The 27,216-nt window shown below is 33.2% G+C and overlaps 1 protein-coding gene across 1 annotated transcript; it reads left to right on the top strand.

Annotated features, from left to right (window-relative positions):
- Window positions 1-1,298: 1,298 nt before the first annotated feature.
- LOC124913242 (calponin homology domain-containing protein DDB_G0272472-like) lies at window positions 1,299-2,657 on the top strand. The gene has a single exon (XM_047453837.1). The coding sequence runs from the start codon at window positions 1,299-1,301 to the stop codon at window positions 2,655-2,657; it is 1,359 nt and encodes a 452-aa protein (XP_047309793.1).
- Window positions 2,658-27,216: the final 24,559 nt, after the last annotated feature.

Below are 27,216 nucleotides of genomic sequence, written 5' to 3'. Positions count from 1 at the left end.
AGGGACTCTCGGCCATTCTATTTCATTCTCACGCGAAACTACTTTCTCTCTCTAAGCTCTCAAACTCTCTGAAGCGGTTATTCCTCAAACTTTCTCAAACTCTCTAAGATGGGGCGCGATTCGGCCTTGTTTAAGCACTTGACTCAGGTGGATTTCGAGGAAATCCGACAGAAAGGCACGTCTGCGGCAAGGGAGGTTATTGACCGGGTAGCCAAAGCCGGTCTAGAATATTTTCTTGGCGGTCCTCATGTTCTATATAAGGATGCGGTTACGGAATTTTTCAATACCGCAACCATCTCTGACAATAAGATCACCGCAACTGTATGCGGTACTAAAATAAAGCTCACCGAGGCATCGGTGGCAAAGAACCTGCGCCTTCCAACAGCCGGCCAGGATGCAACGACAGACATAGAGATTAAAACCTTTGAGGCAGCTTGCCAGATACTCTCGGCGACTAAGGAGCCGATAAAAGTATCCGGTAGCAAATCAACGTTGAAACCAGAGTATATTCCAATTTGTGATATCTTCGCAAGGGCGATTCTAGCAAGGGAGGAAACTACAGCAGCCTAACCAAGGACAAAATCAAGATGCTGGTCGGCCTGATAGAGGGAACAAAGGTTAACTGGGCAAAGGCAGTGCTCCACAATTTAATGGAAATGGTGAAACCGGACTCAAACCGGTCATGGGATACGCCGTTCCTCTAGGTAAAATCTTCCTTCACCATAATCTCAACATCGGTCCCGGCGTCACCATCTCCTCAAGAAGCCTGATACGGTCCAAACAATTCCTGGAAAGGAAGCAGCCGGCCCCCGGTTCCAAAGGTGGCCGAAAGAAGAAAGTCGGCAAGAAAGCGGCCCCGGCGAAAGAAAGGCCGAGAGCAAAGGAAAAGAGAAAATAGTCTTCTCGGAACTGCCAACGCCAACGGAGGATGAAGAGTCGGCCTCCAGCTCTGAAAGATCCGAATAAGAAAAGACCGATGACGAAAGATCGGGCAACGAAGAAGAGCATTCGGGCCAAAGTCCCAATAATGCCGGTCCTGACGTAAACCCTGAGATCACCAAAGGCGGTGAAGAAGCGGTGAAGGAAACGGTGACGATGAGGAGGAGGAGGACGAAGAGGCAGAGGCCGATAGGATAGCGCTCAAACTCCTAAAAGTCACTGAACAGTGAGCCGGTAACATTGAGGAAATTTACCAGGAATGGCACGAGCACCGGTTCGGTAAACGGTATAGGCACATCCTACCGGGCTACACCGACGAGGAATGCTTCCAAAGACTGAAGGAAGTGGAGGACGTGGTCATGGATCTCACTAAATCCGATACCGTTGAAGAGGTACTAAACCGAACCTACCTCTTAAAAGCGCGAGCACAACTACGGAAGCTAATCATACGCATCTGGAAGATTACGGCGAAGTTCGAAGAGGTGGGATCGGAGGACACCTTAACACCGCTGGTGTTGGAAAGGCTTGAAAATGCCAAAGGCGACCTTATTCAAGAAATTGAGCGGCTGGAGGCAATGTACGGTCAAAGGGAAATACCGGTCTATACAGCTCCCCGGATCGATACGAATCCTGCTCACTGTCCGACACCTCCAAGGGAGAATCCGGCAACAGAGGATTCCGATGAAAGGACGGACCCTCCTCTCACCGGGCAATCTCCACTCAAACAACCGGATAGCTCTGAACCGGAAGTCTCCGAACCGGCCGTCACAAAAGAATGGGTTGAGAGCCGCTTTCAAGATTTTGAAGACTCCAAGGTTTTCCCTTTGAAGGAGAAATTCCAAAGAACCGTTTGCTCGGCACTCAAATTCGCCAACACTACAAGGCAACTTTTGGAAAGAACGGAAGAACGGTTCTTAGAAATCGATGAAGATCAACGGGAAGAAGCGATTCTGCGCAGCAAACACTTAAAGCGAACCGTAATTTTGGAGGATACGACCTCCGAGATAAAAGAGAACTTTGCCCGGCTTGAAAGAGAGACCGATCAACGATTGACGGAGGTTGCTAACGACCTGGTCGGCACAACACTCGGACGAGTCTCCGAACTTGAGAAGAAGAATGTCGGTCTCGAGGACGAACTCAAGGCGCTTTCCGCACAAGTTGCCGAACTGCTCCAAGCCAAGATGAATGCGGATGCCGCGGCTGTAGAGGCTGATGCTCGAGCGGCTAAGAAGGTCCAGGATGCGCTGGACGATGAAGCAAGAAAAGAGAAGGAGGAACCGCGACCATCGCAACTTACCGAGGAAGAAGAGGCCGAGCGAATTCGAAGGGCAGAAGCTAAGTTCCCGGGACTTGCAAAGAAGGCTGCCGCTCAAGCTGCGAAGGATGCTGCTCGGTTGGAAAGGGAAAGTCAGAGGCTAGAAGGCTATGCAACCGCTAACAAAAAGAAGAAGGAAACCGCTACTTCTTCGATACCGGCGAAACGAAAAAGAGAACATTCGAAGAAAACTCAAATGGCCGACCTGCTAAATGTGGTAACTGACACGGTTATCGAGAGTATACCGGATCAGGCCACTTACATCGAAGAAGAAGCTGAAGTGCACCTACATCGGCGGCCCACAAAACAACGAGTCTCCGAACCGACTAGTCAACCGCAACCAGCGAAGAAAAAGCGGAACAAGAATCTGATAGCCTGCTATGACTTCTCGGACTCGGAATAGGGGCTCTCCTTCTCTTAACTATGCCTATCTTAATGTTCATATATATTATTGTCTATTTTCGGTTATCTATATATAAAGTTATTTTTGGACACCGGCTATCTTTTGCATTTCTACATTGTTTTGATAATTTTAAATAAAATAATCAAAAAGGGAGAAATTGATAAGATAAAAGATAAGACTTTTTCAAAAATTTTCTCAAAAATTTTCTCAAAATTTTTCTCAAAATTTTTCTCCCAAGTCATTTTCAAAAATCCGGTCAAAGAAAGAACCGGCCTACGTTTGCAAACTTACATTGTTTTGATAATCTTAAATAAAATAATCAAAAAGGGAGAAATTGTTAGATAAAATCAGACCGGTTCAAATAAACCTAACTTAAATAAATCTTCCATGCAGGAACAAGGAACCGGACAAACAAAAGAACCGGCTAAGAAAACTAGTCGGTCAAGCTACTAAACCGACCAAGAATACTTGGAACATGACCGCACAAAGAAAGGATCGGCCAAAGCTTAAAACCGGAATCATCAAACAGCCGATCAGCCACAAGACAGATGAATAACCGGAAGAAGTCCGGTTACATCACTCGTACCGGAAGCCATCCGGTTAAGTCGAATGACCGACCAGTACAAGAAGACAATTCGGGTATCTGTTGAGAATGATACCAAAGGAACAGATTGAACACTTCCATATTCATACAAGTCTGAGGAAAGTCTGTAGGCTGCAGAAAACAGTCCTACAGGATCTTTCCACTTCAGGATAAGTCAGAAAGGAGATCTTCTAAGTACAGACAACTGTCTAACAGACAGTGCCTACATTGAGTAAAAGACAAACCTAGCAGGTTTGTCTTACACACCGGAAGAACATACCGCCAGGTCTGAGACAGACCGCCAGGTCTGAGGTTGACCGCCAGGTCTGAAAAGATGACCGCAGACTCTGAATCACTAAATCACTGAACCTCTGCTCAGCCAATCAGATTCAAGGAAGTGAAATATGACCGTTGGCATATTTCACCTATAAAAGGGGCAGTTGAAGAAGAATAAACGTGGGACAAGTGAGATATAGTGAAACAAGTGAGAAATTCTAAGAGCATTTACTCTACAAGTGATAAGACTGCGTTGTTCTAGAAAGCCTAAGAGCTAAAATCAAAGTGTGTGTTTTACAATTTCGGTGTAAATTGTAAGAGTGTTATCGAGCAAGAAATAAGTCTCGATCGGATTGTACTTGTATTCCTTAGTGAATATCCTTCTCGCGGTTTCGAGAGGAAGGGGTGACGTAGGAGTTTTATCTCCGAACATCCATAAAATCTGTTTTGTCATTTACTTTCTGCCGGTTTCATTATCTAACTGATCTGTACCGCTCCAACCTACCTAATCCCATTTAAGCCGAATCTCCAGATTACCGAAATCGACCCATCAAATCTCAAACCTTCATCATCTAAAACCGGTTCTGCCTATCATATAAGTGTGCCGCTTCAACCTGAAAGCAAACCTCTTCCGCACTTGAACCTAGTTCAAGGGTTTGTGACAGGTTGTGTAGTATTGAAACCCCGGTGTTAATCTCTAACCGGATTAACCACCACCTTTCGAGTGAGAACCGCTAACCGGTCCAACCCCCGGTCCTCCAGCGGCTACCTAGATCCTAACAGGGATGGTGATTAAGCGGGATGGGAGAAAGGCTCCTTGTTCGTGTCTCAAAGCAACTTCCTCCAAAAAGTTGTTGCCATGTTCGATATGTCTGACGCTAAGGCGGTTCAAACACCATTAACTACTCATTTCAAGATCTTCTTAAAGAAATTACTAATACCGAGGAGGAAAATGTTTGAATGGAAAACACCCCATATGCGAGAGTCGTCCAGATCCTATTGTATGCCTTATTGTATGTCAAGGTATGTACGCGACCCGATCCTACTTACACGATTATTCTTGTTAGTCTCTTTATAGATAACTCGAGGAAAAAACATTGGGAGGCGACAAAGTGGGTTCTCCGTTATGTTGGGGGATCCTTAGATGTCAGTCTTTGTTTTTATCGGACGAGTGTAGGAGATGATAAGTTGAGAAGATATGTTGATGATGATTTTTAGTTGATTTGGACAAGAGAAGGTCCCTACGGGATATGTGTTTACCCTATTAGGATGCTCGGTAAGTTATAATTCACAATTACAATCCGTAGTTTCCTTTTCAACAATAGAGGCCAAGTATATCACTATGACAGAAACTGTTAAGAAGGCACTTTAGTTGTAGGGTCTCGTGGGTGAATTTGGGGTGAAGAACAATAATGTGGAGTTGTTTAGCGATAACCAAAACGCCATAAACTTGTCGAAGAACTTGTTGTTTCACGAGCGCACAAAGAACAACGACATTCGACTTCACTACATTCGAGATGTCATAGCGAGTGGAGCCGTAGTTGTAGAGAAGGTTCATACAAATGAGAATCTCGTAGAAATGGTCACGAAGGTGGTGGCGGTAATCAAGTTTTGGAAATGTTGCGACTTGATTCACGTCACAAAGTGTGGAACGTAATCGGAGAAGTAAGAGGATCGATTCTAGAGTGTTCTTGGTGATGAATCTCATTTGTTTCACAATAGACATAAAGGCAAGATGGAGAATTTGTGGAATTGAGTATAGGGTTTTGTGGCCTAATTTGGTGTGCCTTAATGTTATGTACAAAATAGGGGAATAAAGATATGTGCGATTATTTGTTGGATTAAAAAAGGCATGAAATCATATAATCGTGAAGATGTTAATAAAATCGTATTATTTTGGAAATGTCAACTAAATCTGCACGAGATCATATAGTGGTGGAGATGTCAAAGATATTACATGATCTTTATCCTAATTATTAATTTTAAAATCTTATATATATATATATTGTAAACGAGAAGAGAGACTAAAACCTAGAACAAATTGAGAGACTTAGAGTTTGTAATCTCTATTATAACTCTATTAAATCCATTCTTCAAAAGCAGGACGTAGGACATTGTTGGTCCGAACCTGGGTAAGATTTTTGTGTTGTTATTTTCGTTATTTCTTATTTTTACGATATTGTTCTGCGTCTTACTACAGTTTCTAGTATTCCGCTTTCATTTTTAGGGTGATAGATTTTCACCAAAATATAAATACTCAGTCCATATGGCTGGCCAACCAATCTGTCTTCAATTGTAAAACTTAGCCCATGTGGCGGTAAAACTGGCGTAATAGTTGAAGCTGACGCCTGAAGAACTGTTGCACTAACCATTGTGTTTGAAAATTTTAATAGATACTTGGCTAATGTTTTGTGTAGATGGTTATGATGGAATAGGGTTAGGAAGAAGTTTAACTGCTCTGTTTTAGTATATGAGTTTTATTTCATAGAAAACGTAATTGATAATTTATATTTGTATACATGTGAATTATTTAGGATTGTTTCAAATTATAATTGTTACTTATTTAATATCATCATTTAAATTATTTAAAAATATTATGCTTTACTAGATCTATATATACCCTATAATAATTTATAACACAATTCTCAATTTTGATCAATGTGTCTCCCTCAATCACTAACTTAGAAACAAAATAATCCAAGTCCAAATGCTTACTTCATTCGGTTTATTATTTATTCGTTAAAAGTTTTGGTACTCTTAATAATATATAATTTATTTGTTTAATTAGTAGGTTTGATATGCATGTTTCATTTATTCAATTTATGCGGCTCGGTTTGATTCAGTTTATTAGTACTTATTTATTCTTCTCAACTATGTAACAGTTTATTTCTAATAGAGACGAATCAGATTAATTTTTTATGCTTAAAAAAATCACAAACATGTACAAAAAGAGAAAGATGGGAGACAAAATAATTCCAAATAATTTTTCATATTATTATTAAAATGATATTCATCTGGATCTGGACTGGGTAGGCTAAAACAAAATATGATGAGCTGGAACAGTTTACTTTAACAAATGATTCCAAATAATTTCTGAAAAATTAAATGAACTCTTAATTATATACATTATTATTATTTACATGAACTTTTGTCTCTTATGATTTTTATCACTTAAGTATCTTGGTTAATATTTAAATTTCTGTTTAATATATATATTATAATTATTATTATAATTAGAGAACGTCAAATGGTAAATAAAGTACAAAATTTTAAATACTTCAATATTTCCGATATTGATCTCTTTTTAAACATACAAGTAAGCGAGGTAAGATGACAAAGGATACCAATAAACTTGATACCCATGAGTACTTGATGAATGAGTTCGGAATTGGAAACGAGAGAAATGTAAATTATTTGTTTGGGTTGGAGTATTTTATTATCATTTTGGAGACAAAATCTCACTACGTCTGTTAGACTGCACGTCTAACTTCTAACACATCTAATAGGCTTGCATCAAAACAAGTCTAACTTAGCATATTTTTATGCACCTGCACAAAAATAATTAGACGGCTTAGCTTCATTCTTATTTAAGTTTTACAAAAGTTCATTATCAAAATATTAGTCAAAATAATTTGACCCAACATAAAGTAACAAAACTTAGACATTAAACTAAGAGACTTGAAGAGTCTCATTAATTAGAGATAAGACCAAGAGACTTGAATAATTCAAGAGACTCTTAAATAACAAAAAATACACATTAATTAATATTATTATTACTTTAATTTCTAACAGAATTGACCCTCTAAAAATAATAACAAACATCTTGATTACAATTATCTTTAATTTACTTGAGTCATCACTTCTTAAACTAAGCCTTAGTTTAAACCCTATAAAAATTTAATACCATTCTATTATACTTACAATTTTTCAAAGTCATACATTGACGTCAATGACATTTTGAAATACATCCACGTAATTTGTCGTTATAGCTCTTGTCGGTAAGGTATTCGAGTCTTGGCCGACAGATGTATAAACATGTCGGTATATATTTTATCGACAAATTTAGACATATATGTCGGAATAGCGTTTTTCGACAAATTTGATTAAATTTGTCGGATAAACTATTTAATGAAATTTTAACATATATCGTATTTCCTTTAATTTGGTTGATGATAGTTTGGATATGTAAAATTTGAATAAGCTATTTAGTCTACATTTAGGGAAAATACAAAAATATTTGATGAAATCTATAGTAAAACTCCTTTACCGACATATATAAGCTTATATGTCGGTACAAGCTTGTACCGACAAATTTCACAAATCTTTCGGCATAGTGCAACCAGGGGAATGCCGAAAGTTTTAATCGAATTTGCCGATACTGGCTCTGTACCAATTTATAATTGTGCTGATGATTTTGTTATTTGTGTACCTTCGTATAAAGGTCATTTAGAATCATCAAGCAATTTATAGTATCTCTACGCATCTTCGATTGGTTCATGGTTGCTCGGGCCATCATTAACGTTGTAGAACATATCGTGTATAAATTCTTGCATATAATCTTCTTCATTGACTGTATTATAAAGTCTGGTGGAGACTTATGACTTATGGCACCCCATCATCCGATTCACCGTTATCATCAGCATCTAAGTCACCGTCATGATCATATTCATCATCATAATCATAAACAACGTTAGTAATACTCCTTTTTTTCATGACAATACTGGAATTAATAATTCAAATTTATTCCATAAATGACGAGGTGAGTATTCACATAGACTTTTATCCTTAAAAGTCGTGCTCAAGCATTTTACGCAAGGACATTTCACTTTATGTCGTCATGTACTACTCACTGCAAAATCTAGGAAGTGGTCAACCCTTCCTCATATTTTAGATGATCTGGACATAAGCTCATCAAAATTTTGTCGAGTACTTCCATCATTCTAATAAGATGGAAAAAACCTAGCATTAAAAATTCATTTTAGTCTATTAACTTATTCCACGATGTTTCCTTTTGGGTCATTTTTATTTATCATTGCATATATGATTCAATTAGCTATATTCATAAAAGGATCAAAAGACCAAAAAAAATAAACCTTAATATCACATTGTAGGTAGTTGGCATACAATTTCAATATCTTTATATACTATGTTCTTACTAATCCGGTTTCAATTGTTAAGACATTCATTAATTCATATCATACCCACATTCACAATTTATATGAAGATTTCACAATAAAATTTAAAAACCCATACAAACAAGAAAAAAAGGAACAAGAAATTATAAAATTTATAACTAATTTCAGGTTTAGGTTTGCTATATCCAATTTCTAATCCAAATCTAGTTATCCTAAACCCTAATCCAAATCTAGCCTAATTTCAAACCTAAACCCTAATCCAAATCTAGCTAATCTAACCCAATATAACCATAAATTTTAACCAGGTTTAGTTTCGGAATACCTTCGTTGTTCGGTTGGGTGGAGGTCGGAGGCTTGGTGGTGATCAAAGGATGGGCAGCGGGGAAGGCTTGAAGGTTGGGTGACTTTGGTTGTGCGGTTGGGTGGATGGGAGACGTAGATCTATGGTTGGAGGAACCTAAGCGAGACGGTTGGGCGAAGTGTTAGAATGGTGCGACAATGATTTTCGGTAGAGAGAAGAAAGAGAGAGAGCACATGGAGGTTTTTTTTCCAAAACCCAATTTAAAGGGTCAATGCGGAAATATATAGTAAATCTATCGGTATGAACGTTTAACTAACGACCGATAGATTTGACTATTTCTTTTGGAATTTTCCTTAATTACTTGAAAATTTTTCATGGTATTGGGAAGGGCCAATACCTAAAGAATTGAGTAATTCTTTCAGTATTGCACTTAAATAACGAAACATTTAATTCAAATATCTTCGTATTTCATCCCTTAAAATTTAATAATTAACTAGATTTAAGCCAAATATTATTATATTTTATCCTTAAGAAACTAAACACAATCTTGTATACAAAAATTAAACACAACCCATACACATCCAAACACAAACCATACACACACATCTTAATTATAATCAAACACAAACCTGTATACATCCTTTTATAATCAAACGCAAACCTATAATTATAAAATCAATCACAATCCCTATACTTGGAAATTGACACACAATTCATATGCTTAGAAAATTAAACAAGATTCATACTTATAAACTAAAACACCACTTAGAATAGGGAAAATAAATTAGTGAAGATGGCCATTATCGAGAGAATTGAAGAAAATCTTTCGGTATTTGGGGCAAAAACCGACAGATTTGACTATTCTTTCGGCATTTCTTTTAATTACCTAGAAATTTTTCTAAGTGTTTTCCCTTAAATATTTAATTCAAATCTCTTGGTATTTCATCCTTTAAAATTTAATAATTAATCATATTTAAGCAAATATGATTATATTTTATCCTTAAGAAACTAAACACAATCCTATATACTTAAAAATTAAACACAACCCCTACACATACAAACACAAACCATACACACACATCTTAATTATAATTAAACACAAACCTTTATACATTATTTTATAATCAAACGCAAACTTATAATTATAAAATCAATCACAATCCCTTTATACTTGCAAATTGACAGACTTCATACGCTTAGAAAATTAAACAAGATCCATATACTTAGAAACTAAAACACCACTCAGAAAATAGAAAAGAAATTAGTGAAGAAGACAATTAACGAGAGAATTGAAGAAAATCTTTTGGTATTTGGTGCCAAAACCAACATATTTGACTATTTCTTTCGTCATTTCCCTTAATTTTCCGGAAAAAAATTGAAGTGTTGGGAAGGGGCCAATACAGAAAGACTTGAGTAATTCTTTCGGCATTGCCCTGAAATACAGAAAGATTTAATTCAAATCTTTCGGTATTTATCCCTTAAAAATTAATAATTAATCTTTAGGCCAAATCTGACTATATTTTATCCTTAAAAACTAAACACAGTCCTATACTTAAAAATTACACACAAACCATACACACTCATCCTAATTATAATCAAACACAAACCTTAATTTGTACATCCTTTAATAATCAAACACAAATATATACTAGGAAAATTAATCACAATCCCTATACTTGGAAATAGACACACAATTCATATGCTTAGAAAATTAAACAAGATCCATATACATAGAAAATGGACAAAAATTAGTGAAGAATTCAAATACCAAAATATTTAGTTCAAATCTTTCGCCATATCCCTTTCAAAAAAAGCCAACACTTAGAATTATTTTTATGTTTTTTTGGAAGGGCCAAAACCAATAGATTTAGTCTAAATCTGTTGTCATATACTTTCTTCAAAAATCCCAACACATAGAAAAAAAATTATGTTTTTTGGAAGGGCTAAACCAACAAATTTAGTCTAAATCTTTCAGCATATCTCCTCAAGAAAAAGTCCAGCACTTAGAAAAAAATTATGTTTTATGGAAGGGACCAAAACCGACAGATTTTGTTTAAATATGTCAACATTGCATGAGAATACCGACATATTTTGTGCACAAGTAGGTATATGTTCTTATTTACGATAGATTTCTTCCTTATAATATTTACATTGACAAATTTATATCTGTCGGAAAAATCTATCGGTAATAATCTAATTTTTACTAGTGTAAAATAAACCGTACATTAATTATCCACGACGCATTCGAATTCCCTACCTAATTATTTGTGTACACAAGATAATAATGATTTTTATTTCAAAATTATAGAGAACCTAAAACAATTCTCGCATTTACGTGTTGATGTCTCAACCAAGGTCTTTGTATTGGCTCGTGTGGTAGACGTTCTGCAATTGAGGACCTTACATAACCTTACATCAACGTCGGAAACTATATAGCGTATAACTATGATCGTCCATCCAAAAATTACATATCCTAGATTTCCATGAGGTCGAAAGAATGACAGAAGTGAGAGCGATATAAAAAGAGAGAAAAATATGAAATATTGGGTTAGGTATCGGCGAAAAATAATACGACTACTACTTAAATTTGAACCACCATTCCCTCTTCGTATCCACATGCACAAATAACTGTTTCATTCATAAAATTTGCAACCTTCATCAAGATTGCACTTAGCATTAGTTATGATTCGAATTCTAGTGTCAAGTATAAAATATGAGCACTTTAACATTTAGACTATTTGTGATTGTTGAATTTAATTTATAATTTTGTATATGTATATATATTATTTAGTATATTAACGAATATGTTATCCACATGTATTTACACTCATATAAATATGAATATTTAAAATAAAAATGAGTATTTAACATTAATTATTATAAACATATTAATTCAAATATAATCTTATGATCGTCAAATAACGTGTTATCTAATTCATAAAATACAATTTAGATTTTAAATAATATTTTGTTATCTAATTGAAAAAACACAAATTAGTTCTTAAATTTTAAAAAATAAATAAATATAAAATGTTTAATTATATAAACGCAATGTCCCATGTGTATTTTGTTATGTAATTGAAATGAGTATTTACATTAATTAATATAAAATAAAAATGAGTATTTAACATTAATTAATATAAACATATTAATTCAAATATAATCTTATCATCGTCAATAATGTGTTATCTAATTCATAAAATATAATTTATATTTTAAATAATATTTTGTTATCTAATTGAAAAAACATAAATTAATTCTTAAATTTTAAAAAAAATGTTTAATTATATAAACGCAATGTCACACGTGAATTAAATTTTTTGTTTAATTTTAAATATAAAGTTTTAGAGTGGTGTACTTATATGGTTAGTTGCGAATTCAATACTTTTATATATTTTTAGGTTTTATGAACGGATCAACCCAAAATTTAATAACCCGACTCTTTTACTCTCACCAAATAAGTCGTGTATCCTCACACCCACCTCACGTAACATATTTATATCAATTTTAACTAAGTTTTGAAACTTATGAACATTGTGCTGATTTCAATTGGCACATATAAAACTGAAGGAGGAGTGGGAGAGATTGAATGAACGATTCAAACAAGGCATATTAATTTTGTTATTTTTAATTCTAATTATATATATATATATATATATATATATATATATATTAATATACTTATATAAATTTGTTATTTTAAAAACTATATTTTAATTAAATATTCAAATTATATACATTTTAAATATATATATATATATATATAATTGTTATCAAATTACATATCTATTATATATAGATAAATTGAATCCATAAATGAACTAATTATCTTAATGAAACATGTTTATAAATAAGTCTCTTTTATATTAGAGTGATAAATTGTAAATTGAATCATAATAAATTAATCAAGAGTATTGGATAAAAATATATCTTGAAGTAATTCAAAGGGTAAGAGTAATTTTTAAGAGAACAAAAATTATGTGTTCGAGTTTTAATTTGAACGTTTTAAATGAAAATGAATGTAAAATAAAAGTCAATTTATAAAAAAAAAAAATGACCAAATAAATTAATTATAGTTGTGATGAAATCCCAGACATACAAATCACCATTTTATTATATAAAAGCACTGTTTTTCAGGGGTTGGTATAAAATGTAATTAGTTTAATTTACATCCAGAATGTTTTTCTTTGTATGAATCAATACTACTATAGTTATTGGCTCCTGCATGCATTGTGATTCACCACCCTTTGTATTCAAGATTTGGGGATGATGAGGAGTTATTTGGAGACGAAATGAGTGATGTCGGGCCAATCACGGTTTGCTGAAAGCCTTGGAATTGGCTTTACAAGATGCTTTGCTTGGATAAGGAATGTGTCTCCATCTCGATCATTATCTCGACCATTTGGATTTAGTGGAAAAAAAACTTTGATAGCAATGTGCTGCCTTTGCAGCTGGTTTTGATAGTTGAGGTTAGGTCTTGTGCTCCGTTATTTTAGGGATATTGTGCACATGTTTGAGGAGCTTAGGACCTATATATTAGCATTTCTTAATAAAAAATTTTTGTCATGATGAAGGTTGATGTGATATGTTTCTCTCTTCTCTTATTTGTGATGTCCTAGCCTCGTATGTAAAAATATCATTTTTTCATTTTTGAATGTATATTTTGTATGATTTATAAATATATATATAACTAATTAATCAAAACTAAGAGTTTACTTCAAATAAAAATAGTTAGTTGAAATTTATAAAATCAAGATTTACTTGATTATTTTAAAAAATATTAGTTATATATTATTATTATTATTATTTATATATATATATATATATACTTAACTATTTTTATAAATGAATTATTTAAAAATAAATAATAAGTATAAATAATAATAATAATAATAATAATAATATATATTTGACATTATAAAAAAGTTATATTTACAAAAATTAGTTAAATTAATTAATTAATTTCAATAAATAATAACTTTTTAATTTATAAATATAAATTTACTTTTTTTCCTGTAAAATCAAATTATTTATAAATTCACCAAATATTATTATCTTAAATTTAAAATCGTAAAATTTTACTAGTCAAAATTTATTAAAATTGTAAAATTTATTAAATAGAAGTTTGAATCACATTTAAAATGTCCTATTTAAAACCACTTACTTTTAAATGATAAAATCATTTTATTGATCACACTTTGTGAAGGTACTAAGATTATAGTGAAAAAATAATCAATTAAAACATTAAAGATTAAATCAACACATGAATTGTTATCTCAAAATTACCTTTTTATAAAACAAAACATTGAGAAATCTAAGAAAACTTTTACAATATAGTAAATCTAAGTGTCCATGTGTTCAAAACAATGACAATGGACATGACATACATTCAATAGTCTATGGCATAAACACAATAGACTCTACGCTTTCAAAACGCACGCCTCTAGGTTTGTGAGCTCTACCAACTGCCAAAATATATGCCCTAACTCAACTCAAACACCATGCGGCTGTTTAGAAACACTTTTAACAATAACAAAAATATATATTTTTAAATTGTCTTAGACTTTCTTTAGTTCTCATATCTGAATTTATTCAGATTTCAATTAATATATATATATATATATATATATATATATATATATATATGTAAATATGTACATATATGTAAATATATACATATATGTAAATATATACATATATGTAAATATATACATATATGTAAATATATACATATATGTAAATATATACTATATGTAAATATATACATATATGTAAATATATAAGTATATAAGAGATCATTCATTTGTTGAATATGCCAGGGGTTGTTTGGAATGAGATGTGTATTAATGTAAAATGAAGTGTAAGTGCCCAAGGGACCCATGATACTATGGGAGGGGAGCAAATGGTCCAAACATGTCTAGGGAATATTGAGACAAGATTAAACCTCCCTTTGATAGGTACTCCTTGTTTGGCACTTCCATAGCATATTTTTCCCCACTTATCTAGCACAAGTATGCCCTCTAATCTAGTATTTCTTTGTCCTCATGTCACCCAGTTTATGTAAACCTATCTTACAAACAAACAAACAATACCACGTCCTTTATTATTTTAATGTTTTTTCATTAGTTTATATTGAAAACAAGGTTCATCTCTACAAAATTTACAAGAAAGTGACAAAATTATTACAGAGATAAACATAAACAACATAAAGAAGATAAAGAGATAACAAAAATGTGTGTGTGATGGGGAGGGAACATGGATTCCCCGACCACATAGCAAGAAACAAAACATAACAAGGACAAACTGAAGCTCTAGTGGTGTAAAAAATCCTCCACAAGATGCATGATGTCCTAGGAATAGAGATAGTAGACCTAATAATATTCACTTATTAATTTTTATTTATCAAAAAATTATATTTTTTCCAAGACTAGTCACATTATAGTGTGTTTTTGATAAAAAAAAAACAATTATTGAAAATCAAATGTTAGTGTTTAATAATAAATTTAAGTGACAAATTAATTAAGTGTGTTAAAAATAAAGACCAAATTAAAAATTATTTCAATTTTAAATAGTGATAGATAACTTGATAATAAGATGTGAAAATACAAAAATAAATAGACTATTTTATGCAATTCATTAATTGAGGGGGGGGGGGGGGGTTTAAAGTTGTTTTTATAAACTTTTATAATATTAATTACTAATTTAAATTATTTATAATTCAAATGATGACACTAAATAAAAATATTAAAATAAAAAAAATAGTACAACGGATTAAGAAGCGTAAAACTTGCTTCCTGACGGGTTCGAACTAAGAACTTATGGTTATGGTTAGTATTCACCATTAATTGTCGATAAGTTAGAATAGGGGATGATGACAGTAAATTAATCTTAAGTTAGTTGGGTCATGTAGAGATTTAAAAAAAGCAAAAACTAATTTAAATTATTCATAACTTAATTTGAACTAATCTTACTTTTTTAAAGAGGATAAAATTAATTTATTAATTTGTTTATTTGAAAAAGTTCCAAACATATCATCAAAATATTAACAAAATAATTAAGTAGTAATGATTAAAATTATCATAAATTTAGAAACAAATAAAAATAATTATTTGATTTTAGAAGAAAATAAATAGAATTGCTAAAAAAAATAAAAAATGATAAGTTATATTTTCAAATTAAATAATGATAAAGAGGGTGACGTTAGGGAAACGATTCTCTAACGTCCCCACCTGACAAAGATCTAGAAAAAATAAGGCACCGTGAAAAAAATATAATGTAAGAGTTTAAAAGAGAAAAAAATTAATTATATAAAAATTTAAAGAAAAAAGTTATGTACAAAAATAGAGAAATAAAGTAATAAAGAAAGTCATATATTCAAGACATAATGCCCATCTCTCTAACTTTTTATATGTTCAAATTTATTTTTATTATCTCTCTAACATTATATATTTACATCTTTCTCTCTCTAACTTTTTAGATGATTAAATTTTTTTTTACACTGTGTCTTATTTTTTCACGTGGCTGTTAGATGTGGTCTCTAGAGAGTCGTTGCTCTTAGCATCGTTCTCTCTATCATCATTCTTTCAAATATTGCTTAATATTTTTAGGTTTTATATTTAAATTGATTAAGTAAAAATTGGAAAGAAGAACTTGTATTTTCTTTATTAAAATCACTTTTAAAAATGAGTTTTAGCTTTGTACGCATTTAAAACGTTCGTCCCGAAAAAGTGATTTTTTTGAATATTTAAAAATAAATATAAAATACAATTATTTCTTCGAAAATTTTAAAATAATAACATTAAATTGAGGAATTGTTTAAAATCCAATTTGTGATAAAAGAGTCGTCATCTAAATTTTCTCACAAGATTAGGAAAAAATAATTTTTTGGTGTGTAAAACAATAACGTGTTTGAAAAAAAGAGATTCTTCAGGTGTTCGATGCTTGATTACATTTGAGAAAGAACATTGATGTTATGTCTAACGTGAACGTTAGAAACACTCTCAATACCTAACATTTTGGCCATTTTTTAAAAAATATTTTACACTTATTTTATCTTATTATTTGTCATTTCCTATCCGTATAAAATATCTAGCGTACACCCAAAAACTTAAAGTCTAAGTATAACAATTTATTTATTTACATTAATATATAACGAATGCAGTAAACCCCAAAAAAATGAGAAAATAATCAAAGGGAATTAAGAATTTATTATATTCGTAAATTAATTTTATAAATATAAAGAAATCAACCCACAAAATTTTAGGAGTTTTTATAGACAAATATTTAAAATAATCAAAATATTTAAAATATTATTCTCGAGGTATTCGATTGAATCTACGTATAGTGAATTGCCCAGCAGTGATTTCTAAACCTTAACCACTATGAGTATGTTATCCTCTTTTATTTTTTTATTTTTGGCGACTAAGTGTATCTGGACGAATCGGCACACCTAGCGAGATTGTCCAGTGGTGATTTCAAAACCTCAACTTTCATAGTATTCATTGATGTCTTTTACTATTATCTTTTTTTAGTTGAAGTATAATCGTTATATCTGACAAAACAACATACATAGCAAGATTGTCCAGTCATGTTTTCATTGCCTCAACTTTTTGATGAATACTTTGCTCATTGTATATATTTACTTAGTTTCTCAGAGTTTCAAGTCAATCTATTTTTTTAGAAGACTAACAATTTTCCTAATCTGCTCAACTTTTAGTATATGGCCGAATGTCGGTGAAGTTCTTAGAGTTTAGAAGATTTTTAGCGATTTATAAACTCGTTTTGCACTAGAAATAGCTTTTTGGTTAAGATTCAACAATAAATCTTATTCATTTCATCATGTCCTTGGTCATTTTCAACAAAATAGATCTTGATCTTCTCAACTTTAGGGCGATCAGATTTCCACAAATTTGCAATGATTTTAACCGAAGTTATTTTATTGGTTTCCTACTATCCTCGTGAAAGAGGAATTAGGTTCAAAGGTAGTTCAATTTCTTTTTCTTCAAAACTGAAGCAATGGATTGAAATCCTAGACCTTAGCACAATGCTGAAGGGTTTTAGAAACAAATTCCTAAAAGTTTTGACCTTTGCAACGTGCTGAAGGGTTTGAAATGTTTCGAAATGATCATTAGCCGAAATTCATGACTCACATAATGATATGCAATGAAATCTTGATCAAACAAATGATACATGTGATTCAAATAATGTTCATGTATTATTTTTCTAGAAAAATGCCCCAATGTAAATTGAGGGCTTAAAGTTTTCATTCCTATAAAAGAAAATGTTTGGACATAAGGGATAGAACTTACCGAAAGGTTGCCTACATATCCATGTAATGGAGAATCAGGTACGTAAGAAAATTCCCCTAGTGTTGACATAGATAATTATTTTAGAATTTTGGTGGAACACACAATATTTTCCGAAATGCTTTAACTTTTTAGGACGATCCCCAATTTTTGAAAACTAAAGGTTTCATTTGTCATTCGTAAATCTTGAGATACATACACATCACATTCCCTTTCATTTTGGCTTTGACATATACTTCTTGAGAGCGTCTAGATTGAAGGGAGGCGATAATCTTCTTCAATGAATGTGACCTAACTTGTTTCTCCATTTTACAAGATCTTTTTGATGATGTATGGACCCTCCCATTGGGGTAGAAACTTTCCTCTTGGATCCATAATCTCTCTAGTCTTTTTCAGCACCAAATCTCCCTCCCATAAATTCTTTAGTGGTACCTTTTTATTGAATGTATTCGACAACATTTTCCGGTAATCCTGTGTTAAATAAAGGGTGTTTAATCTTTTATTCTTCATCAGTGCAAGGTGATCATAACAATACTTTACCTAGTCTTATTCGATAACCTAACTTTGAAGAAGAACTCTAAGAGTATGCAACTAAATTTCAACTAGTTGAACAACCACCATATTGTAGACCAACGAGTAGGGTGCTTCACCTGTAGAGGTTTGAGCAGTCGTTTGATAACCCCACAAATCATAAGGTAATTTTACATGCCTTTCCTTGTATGTTCAAGTCTTTTTCTTAAGAATGGTGATCACATTTTTGTTAGCAGCTTCAATTGTCTAATTGGTCTATGGTCTATAATATGAAGACTTATGACGTTCAATCTTGAATTTGGCCAGCACTTTGAGAACCTCTCCATGGAAATATCTTTTGTTGTTAGAGATCATTGAATGTGAGACTCCGTATTTATTGATTATGTTATATTGAATGAACTTAGCTACATGTAAAGACTTGAGCACCTTATATGAGGCAACTTTTACCCATTTTGTAAAGTAATCGGTGACAACCAATATGAACTCATAATCGTTTCACGCATGTAGATAGATTTTCCCTATTATGTCGATCTCCCAGATAGAGAAAGTCCATGAAAATGTCATAATGTAGAGTATAGATATTGGGGTATGTTTTAGATTGGCATAAATTTGACATTGGTGGTATCTTTTGTGATAGTTCACGTACTCTTGTTCTATATTTTTCTAGTAATACTGAAGTCGGATGATTTTCTTTTCCAAAGTCATTTCTTTCATATGTGGTCCACATGACCCATAATGTACCTCTTTCATGATTTTTATAGGTTCAGATCGATCTACACACAATAAGTTTTGTCCATCGAAGGATCATCGATAGAGCTTACATGCCATCATCATATGATTTGTGTCATATTTGTGTAGTGGTCATCTTTCTTTCTTTTTGAAATATGAAGGGTACTCTTCATCCTCGATGTATTTTTCTATCAATTTATACCATGTTGGGTTAGTTACTCCGTTGCTGGAAATTGTCTACTTTTCGTAGACCCAATTACCCCTCTTTTGGAGTTTGAGTTGTTGATCTTAATGCCTTCTAGAATTTGAGTCATAGCTGCGAGAGTTGCTAATGCATCATAAAACGGTTTTGACTTCTTAGTGTATGCACAAAGGTTATTTGTTCAAACTAGTTGATAAGTTGTGTTAAATACATGTGGTAGGGCTTCAGATTTTCTCTTTCACTTGCAACTCTCCACTAGCCTAAGATATCATGAGATTTTAATAGTGAGTCACTTCAAGATTCTAACTCCTTTTCATTCCCAACAAACACATTCATACTCAGCCTCATTATTAGTGACTTGGTAATTGAGTTTTACAGATGTCGAAATTATATGTCCCGGTAGGATCAATCAAGATAATTACAATATTGTATCCTAATTTTTTTGAAGCACTGTCAAACATCCGCCTCTAAGAGTGAATCTTAATGGTCATTATCTCATCATCAGGAAACTTTAATTCTTCATCGTCTTCAACCTCAATCGAATGATCAACTTGGAAATTTGTGACTATGCTCCCATTGATAGACTTCTGGACCGTGTAAGTGATCTTGTACTCAATGATCATCATCATCCATTATGCGAGCCTTGAAGATTGCAACATCCCGTGAAAGAAACTAAATGGGGTCCAACCTCGAGACTAGTTTGATTTGATAAGTTTACATGTAGCGCTTTACTTTTTTGATGACCCATGCTAGCTCCCAACACACTTTTTCGACCGAAAAGTAGTTCAACTCATACCCAATCATTCTCTTTTAGATATAATAAACAATTGTCTCCATTTTATTCTCATTTTCTTGAGCAAGCATGCTCCCTATTGCGGTTTCATTTACCGTGAAATACAAAGTTTTTGGAATACCAGGCTTATAAGGCATAATAATTGGTAGTGATTGTAAGTATTCTTTTACTCGGTAAAATGCGTGTTGACAAGAATCACCCATACAAATTTACTATTTTTTCAATAAATTAAATAACGGGTCACAAATGGATGTTAGTTTGTTGATGAACTGATTAATGTATTGAATTTGTCCTAGAAAATCTCTAACCTTTTTTTCGTTTTTCGGTACTTGCATAACCGTGATCACTTTAATCTTTCTTGGGTCTACCTCAATCCCGTGTTTAGTGATAAAAAAAATCCCATTATCTTACCGGTTGTTACATCAAACGTACTTTTCTTTGAATTTAATAGGAGTTGAAACTTCCAGATCTGTTGCAAGAATTCTCGAGGTTCTGCAGATGACCTTCTCTGTCTTTGGAGTTTTATCATTTTATCGACATATACTTCGACCTTCTTGTGGATCATGTCACGCAAGAACATGGTGGTAGCTCGTTGATACGTTGACCAACATTTTTTAGGCTAAAGGGCATGACCCTATAATAGAAGGTGCCTACTTTAGTAATGAACTTGATTTTCTCCTTATACTCGGGAGCTATCAGGACTTGATTATACCCGAAAAACCCATCCATAAATGATAATAGTTGGTGGCAACAATAATTTTTCCATGGGACTTGCCTTGTCAACGCATTCCCTAACATTGCCATCTTTTTTTGCAACATGAACTACATTTGCAATCCAACTTGGATATTCCACCACCTAAAGAACTTCTTTTTGACTTCTTCTTTCACCTTATCCACAATATCATCTCTCATTCGACGAAGTTTTTGTTGAACCAGTTTTGAATCGGTATATAGTGGGATATGATATTGACAATCTCAGGATCATTGTTTGACATATCTTTTATAAGACCACGCAAATATGTATTTTTTTTTAATTTTTAAAGTTCAATTAAATATTGACGTTAATTTTTTGTTTAAACTTTGGCATATTAAGATTATATAAGGATTATATGTTGTGTTCAAGTTGATTTCAACCGTTTTTTCTTCTAACAACACTTCATTTTCATTTTCAAGAAATTGTTTCATATCGAAGGACAATTCAGAATCGTATGATGAATCATTTGAAAATGTAATATAATCTAAAATTGTTTATTTATTAAGAATATGGTCAAAGTCCACAATGTATTCAACATGAGTATGAGAAAATTTTAATTCTAAAAAATCAAAAGGAGGATAACATTTTTGTGAAAATTTTCTTGAGAGAACCTCTTCTAAGATTTTGTTATTGTCTTAAAAGTTCTTGAGTTTATAGCAGGTGATGTTCTTTTGGCCAAGAAATGGTGTTTTCATCGTCACTCGTACTATCAAATTTGGGTAAAGATTAGTTGGCTTAGGATGGCCCCATATTAGGATGGCTATCCACTTTCTTCTTCTTCGTTCAATCGCTTATTCTCTTCATCCTTTATTTTTGTTGGCATGAAGAGTCTTTCGAGTCCATTGAGGGTTCCTTGATAGTCCTTAGTTCTCCTCTTGGTCATGCAATTAGAAAACATGAGTTCATAAGGACAATATGAAAAGATTTCAAAACTTGGAATGAAATATTTTGATTTTAGGGTGAAAGAAGGATTTTAGGAAAGTTAAACACAACACATCTTCTCCTTTTTTCACAACTTTTGATTAAGCAAAGACGCCATTGCCCGAGGTTGATGAATCCAAGGTCTCCCTAAATTTATATTATAGGAAGGTTGCATATCAATTAAACATAAATCAATCTCAAATGGAACTCCTACACCCTTGATGATCGGTTTAATATTACCCATGATTTCTCTTTTGGAGTTGTCAAAGCCCCCTTACGCACAAGTCAAATGGTGTGATGCAATCCCTAATGACACATACTCTCTCGAGTGTCCTCCAAGGCCGAATATTAAGGGTCAATCTAGTGTTTACCAAAGACATTGGGACTGTTTTCCATCCATTTGAATGGATACATATATGGATTTGGCATAACTTGGCCCATAAGAGGGAAAGTTGATGTCGTCAAATTGAATAACACAGTAGTTTGGGCCACTAGGAATAGAACAACATGATATCATATATACAAATTTTATCGGTGTAGTATTTATTGTTATATTGTCTTTTTCCAACTCAGTGAGGACATCTTGTCTATGGTCTACCAAGTATATAAGTAAAACACCCAATTGGAGATGATCACATTGATTTTTCTTAATTGATTGAGTAAGTTGTTCTCACGATTTAGTACTCTTGGCCTTTCAACTTTTCATTTCTTAGTTTCATTCTTTCGCGCCTTGTCCTTCTTGGTCGCGATAGTTTTCATAAAGGATTGTGGGAAATCAGTTCCTCCCCGAGTATCGAGAACTTTATATTGGGCCCCAATTGTTTTCATTTTTTCTCAAAATCTTCCCTCCATTGTCTTTCGTTGGCGGATCGAATGACTTGGACTAATCCATCGATCTCCTTGCTTTTGAACCTTTTGACATTTGTCACAAATTTAGCATGGACTAGCTCTAGTTAACCAACCATGCTTTAAACTCATTCTTTTGAGCCCGAACCCATTCATTCTTTTCTTTTTCTCCACTTTGGGTCTGAAATGGCCCACTATCATTCTCAAAGCCGGTGATATATATCTCGATTCATTCATCTTTGATCATTTCCAACAGTTCATTAGAGGTGAACAAATTTTCCTCTACCTCTACCATGTGAATATCATGGTTAGTAATGGGTTAGATGTGATGTTTAATTTTGGCAACACCCATGAGTGTATCAGATCTTGTATCTTACCCTTCAGTATTTTGCAATAATCTATTTTGTGCCCCGTCATTTGGTAGTATTATCACCATTTTTATCGAATCTTCCCATCAAAGGTCGTTCAACTTGCGTCGTTTAAACTTCGAAGAGATTTTTCTCGCACATTATATTAAAGTCCTGACATAGAATCATTCTCAACGAATCAAAGTATCTTTCCAGATTTCGTGGGAGAGGTTGAGTTCTTCTCTACTCTGAGAAGTTTGGTTTTTGACTTTCTACCCTAAATGGTTTAGTCTAGTTCTAGCTTACATGCCAAACCTCTTCTATGACGATAACCTCTAGTTTGGACTTCTGATTATTGTTGTTTTTGTGTTGCAGTTGTTTCTATTGACATTGTAACGATTAGTTGATTGATATGAATAAATCACCTTGTTCCCTCTTTTTCCTTTGATGTAGGCATCATCAAGATTGGTTCCTACCCTAATTAGATTATGCATGTCTGTGAAGGTCTTTGATGCAACACTAACACTATATTGCTCGTTCAATTTCTACAGAGTCATGTATATTTGTTGATGCTTTTTCAGAAGTGAGTCATTTCAACACCCACTACCTTATAACGGTTGATAAAAGCATCAAATGACTCGTTATCACCTTGCTTGATATATTTCAACTTTTTCTCCAACCTTTTATAGGTCAAATACATACTGAATATTTTAGTTAACGACTCATCAACTCATTGATAGTAGTGATGTCAGCTATTTTTCTCTACAAGAACCATGTTAGAGAAACATCGTCGAGGTAGCGATGAAACGTCTTTGATGCTTAATGCTTGATGATTGATGACATGCGTGATTCTTGATGCTTGATGTTTAATGCTTAATTCTTGATTATTGATTCTTGATTCTTAATGCTTGATGCATGATGCATGGTGCATGATGTTTTATGTATGCTTTATGATTGATACTTAATGCTAAAGACTTGATACTTGCGAGATCAGATATCTGAAGATCATGTAGGATATAAGATTTTCTGGAATCGCTCAGCCCCTTAACCTAATCATGTCAAGCCTTGGGTAACTTCCTCTTACTAGCTCTTTCCAGCTGGACTACTATATAAAGTTTCATGGTTTTTACCTCAGCCATCATCTTTTCATATTCATTGATCGGGCCTCCTAAGGATGGATCAACTTTAACCCTTAGCCCATGAGCAGCTACGAATGCTCAGGTGGCAAGATGAACCCGAGTTCAAACGTTGTCAGTTATGGAACATACTCAGACTCCTTATACCATTTGACATTATTTCCATCTTCATTTGGATTATGAGAACTAAGAACCTCAAAAGGGTTAGTTCGTCTAGTAGTAGTGTGGTTTGGATTGTGTTCAGGTTGAAGAGGGCTAGGAGTAGTAGGTATTGCGTAACTAGAGTCGAACTTAGTTGTTAAAGACAATATTTTCCAAAAACATATTGTTTCATCATAGCAGGCATGTCCCTAACTCGGTGACTGAGACGGTATCAGCACATTTCTCAGCCAATTCAATTTTTACAAAGCGTCTAATCACTAGGTCTCGTTTGGGAGTTGTGATTGTGAAAAGAAAAACTACATAGCATGGGGGAATGGTTTGGACGAACCTACTTGGGTTCCTTTTCTAAGATGATAACTCGAGTTACCAACATGCAAACGTGTTTTGAGAATGGAAGTAGAAACCCCTTTTCCAAGTTTAGTTTTAGAAGCAAGATTTATCACAAGGAAAAATGTATGAATATAGTAATTAGTTCTCCTCCTCAAGTTGTTTCCTCGTTCCTTATTGGCTCTTCCACTTATTCCAAAAAGCATTTCGTCATCATCACATGTCCCATTAATCTCGGATATATCTTAGCATCGATGAGAGATGGAAAGGCTTGTTCAAATCGAACTTGTTAGTATCACTTTGTTTTAGCTCTTAGAAAGACTAGACCTACTCGTGGGCATCTACTTTTTCTACAATGCATGCACGTTAGGGTTATCACATAATTGGCTTGAAAGGGTTCCGTTACAATAAAAAGAAGGGATGATATTCCTTGGGAACATCACTCTTGTAATCAGATGTACTGAGAAATGTCGGTACACCTCAAGAAACAAAATATAGATGTGTAGATGGCGCCGTACAATGTACTATCTTGAAAGTAAGAGGCGGTGTGCCTTAGTGAGTAGGATCTCATGCAAGTAAACAAGAAAATGTGAACTCGAGGTTCACATTGTTGGTTTCGGTTTTGTGCCTTTCTCGTTAGTTTAGGTTGTTCATTAGTCTACGTCTTTTTTTCGCTCCGTCCAAAAAAGGTTTTCAATCTTAAAACATTATTATTCCATTTTTAAGGGCGGGTTGTGCGAACCATAATTGATCGGCCCATGCCCTTATCTAACATTCGAATTGCAAGTGGGGTGAGGAACCGAAATGGTAGGCTCTACCCGTACACATTTAGAAAAATTATTTTACTCGATTATTTTACTAAGTCTCATAGTTTACCTTTCTCTTGAATCTCGTAAAACGAGTTGAGGAAACAACTCACTCGAGAGATTTCTCAGTAAAATTGAGATGAGGAAGTGAAATAAACTTAGCAATAGTTGGAAATACTTTTAGCTATTTTTTAGAGTCACCACTTAATTTGCTCCTTGAGAAACTAAGAAAAAATATTTTAGAAATTATTTCGGGTTCGGTGCTTAGTTTTGTGTGGAAAAGGACCAGTGGAAATATGGCCTACATGCCAGTCCAAAAGGTTTGTCTCTTCTATAAAACAGTTGACATTTTGAAACGTGAAGAATTATTCCACTTTTGTTTTCATTTCAAGCCTAAGTTATTCATCTAAGGATATAGTCTACGTCTAATGGGGCTACACTTATTCCGTTCCTAGAGGATGTCTAGGATGCTTGTAGCTTTAGACAAGACTAAGAATATAAAGGAATTGACAAAGCATTAATAACGAGATGAATTGAAAGGAAGCACAAATCAAACAAGTCCTATAAAATGAGGAAATGTTTTATTTTGGTTTTTTTTGTATTTTGTTTTTGTTATTTTTATAAAATATTTTAGAATAATTGAAGAGTGAAAAAATTAGAAATAAAATAAATATACTCAAACAAACAAATCTCTAAGCAATTCTAGAAAGTTTAATTCCAAAATTGAATGAAAAATAAGTTGGAGGCAAAATTAAAATATTGAAAACAAAGAAGGACCACTTCAACTTTTTATTGCAAGTTTTAGACTATTTTAACCAAAGTCAACCAAAAGAATCATGTGGAAAAGAATCATTGCTTAGATAGCTTGTGAGAATCACTTATTATTAAAGGCTTGGGAAATGAAATCCCAACCTTTATGTTTAATTTTATCCCTTTAGCAAACACATTTTTATTTTTTAGAAATTTCTCTTAAGCATTTTGTCAAACACCTAGAATACATGATTCTAAATCAATCTTTAACATGATGTTTCACTCTGATTCTTCCTAAATTAGACACTAAATGAAGCTTTGAATCATGTCAAAACAAGAACATCGCAGGCATGCATCAAACCATAGCTAGAAATCAAGTTAGACTTTCAAAATTTATGAAAACATTATGTTCAAACTCAAATTATAAGCTCACAATTGAACTCATATATTTATTTAGGACTCGCCTAAACAAATTAGAAAATTCAAGGCTACTATTGAGGTGACTGAACGTTTGTCGTCTCAACAAAGAATATGACTGGAGTATTTTTTAAACATTCTCTCAATCGTGATCACAATAAGCTATAATCAATCTTATTCCATGAAATCATCATAGGAATCTATTAGTGACCTCAAATTGACATAAAGACCACTAGGT

Source organism: Impatiens glandulifera, chromosome 8 (assembly GCF_907164915.1).
Source record: "Impatiens glandulifera chromosome 8, dImpGla2.1, whole genome shotgun sequence".
In the NCBI taxonomy this organism is placed as follows: Eukaryota; Viridiplantae; Streptophyta; class Magnoliopsida; order Ericales; family Balsaminaceae; genus Impatiens; species Impatiens glandulifera.
This window is presented reverse-complemented; position numbering and strand designations above follow the sequence as displayed.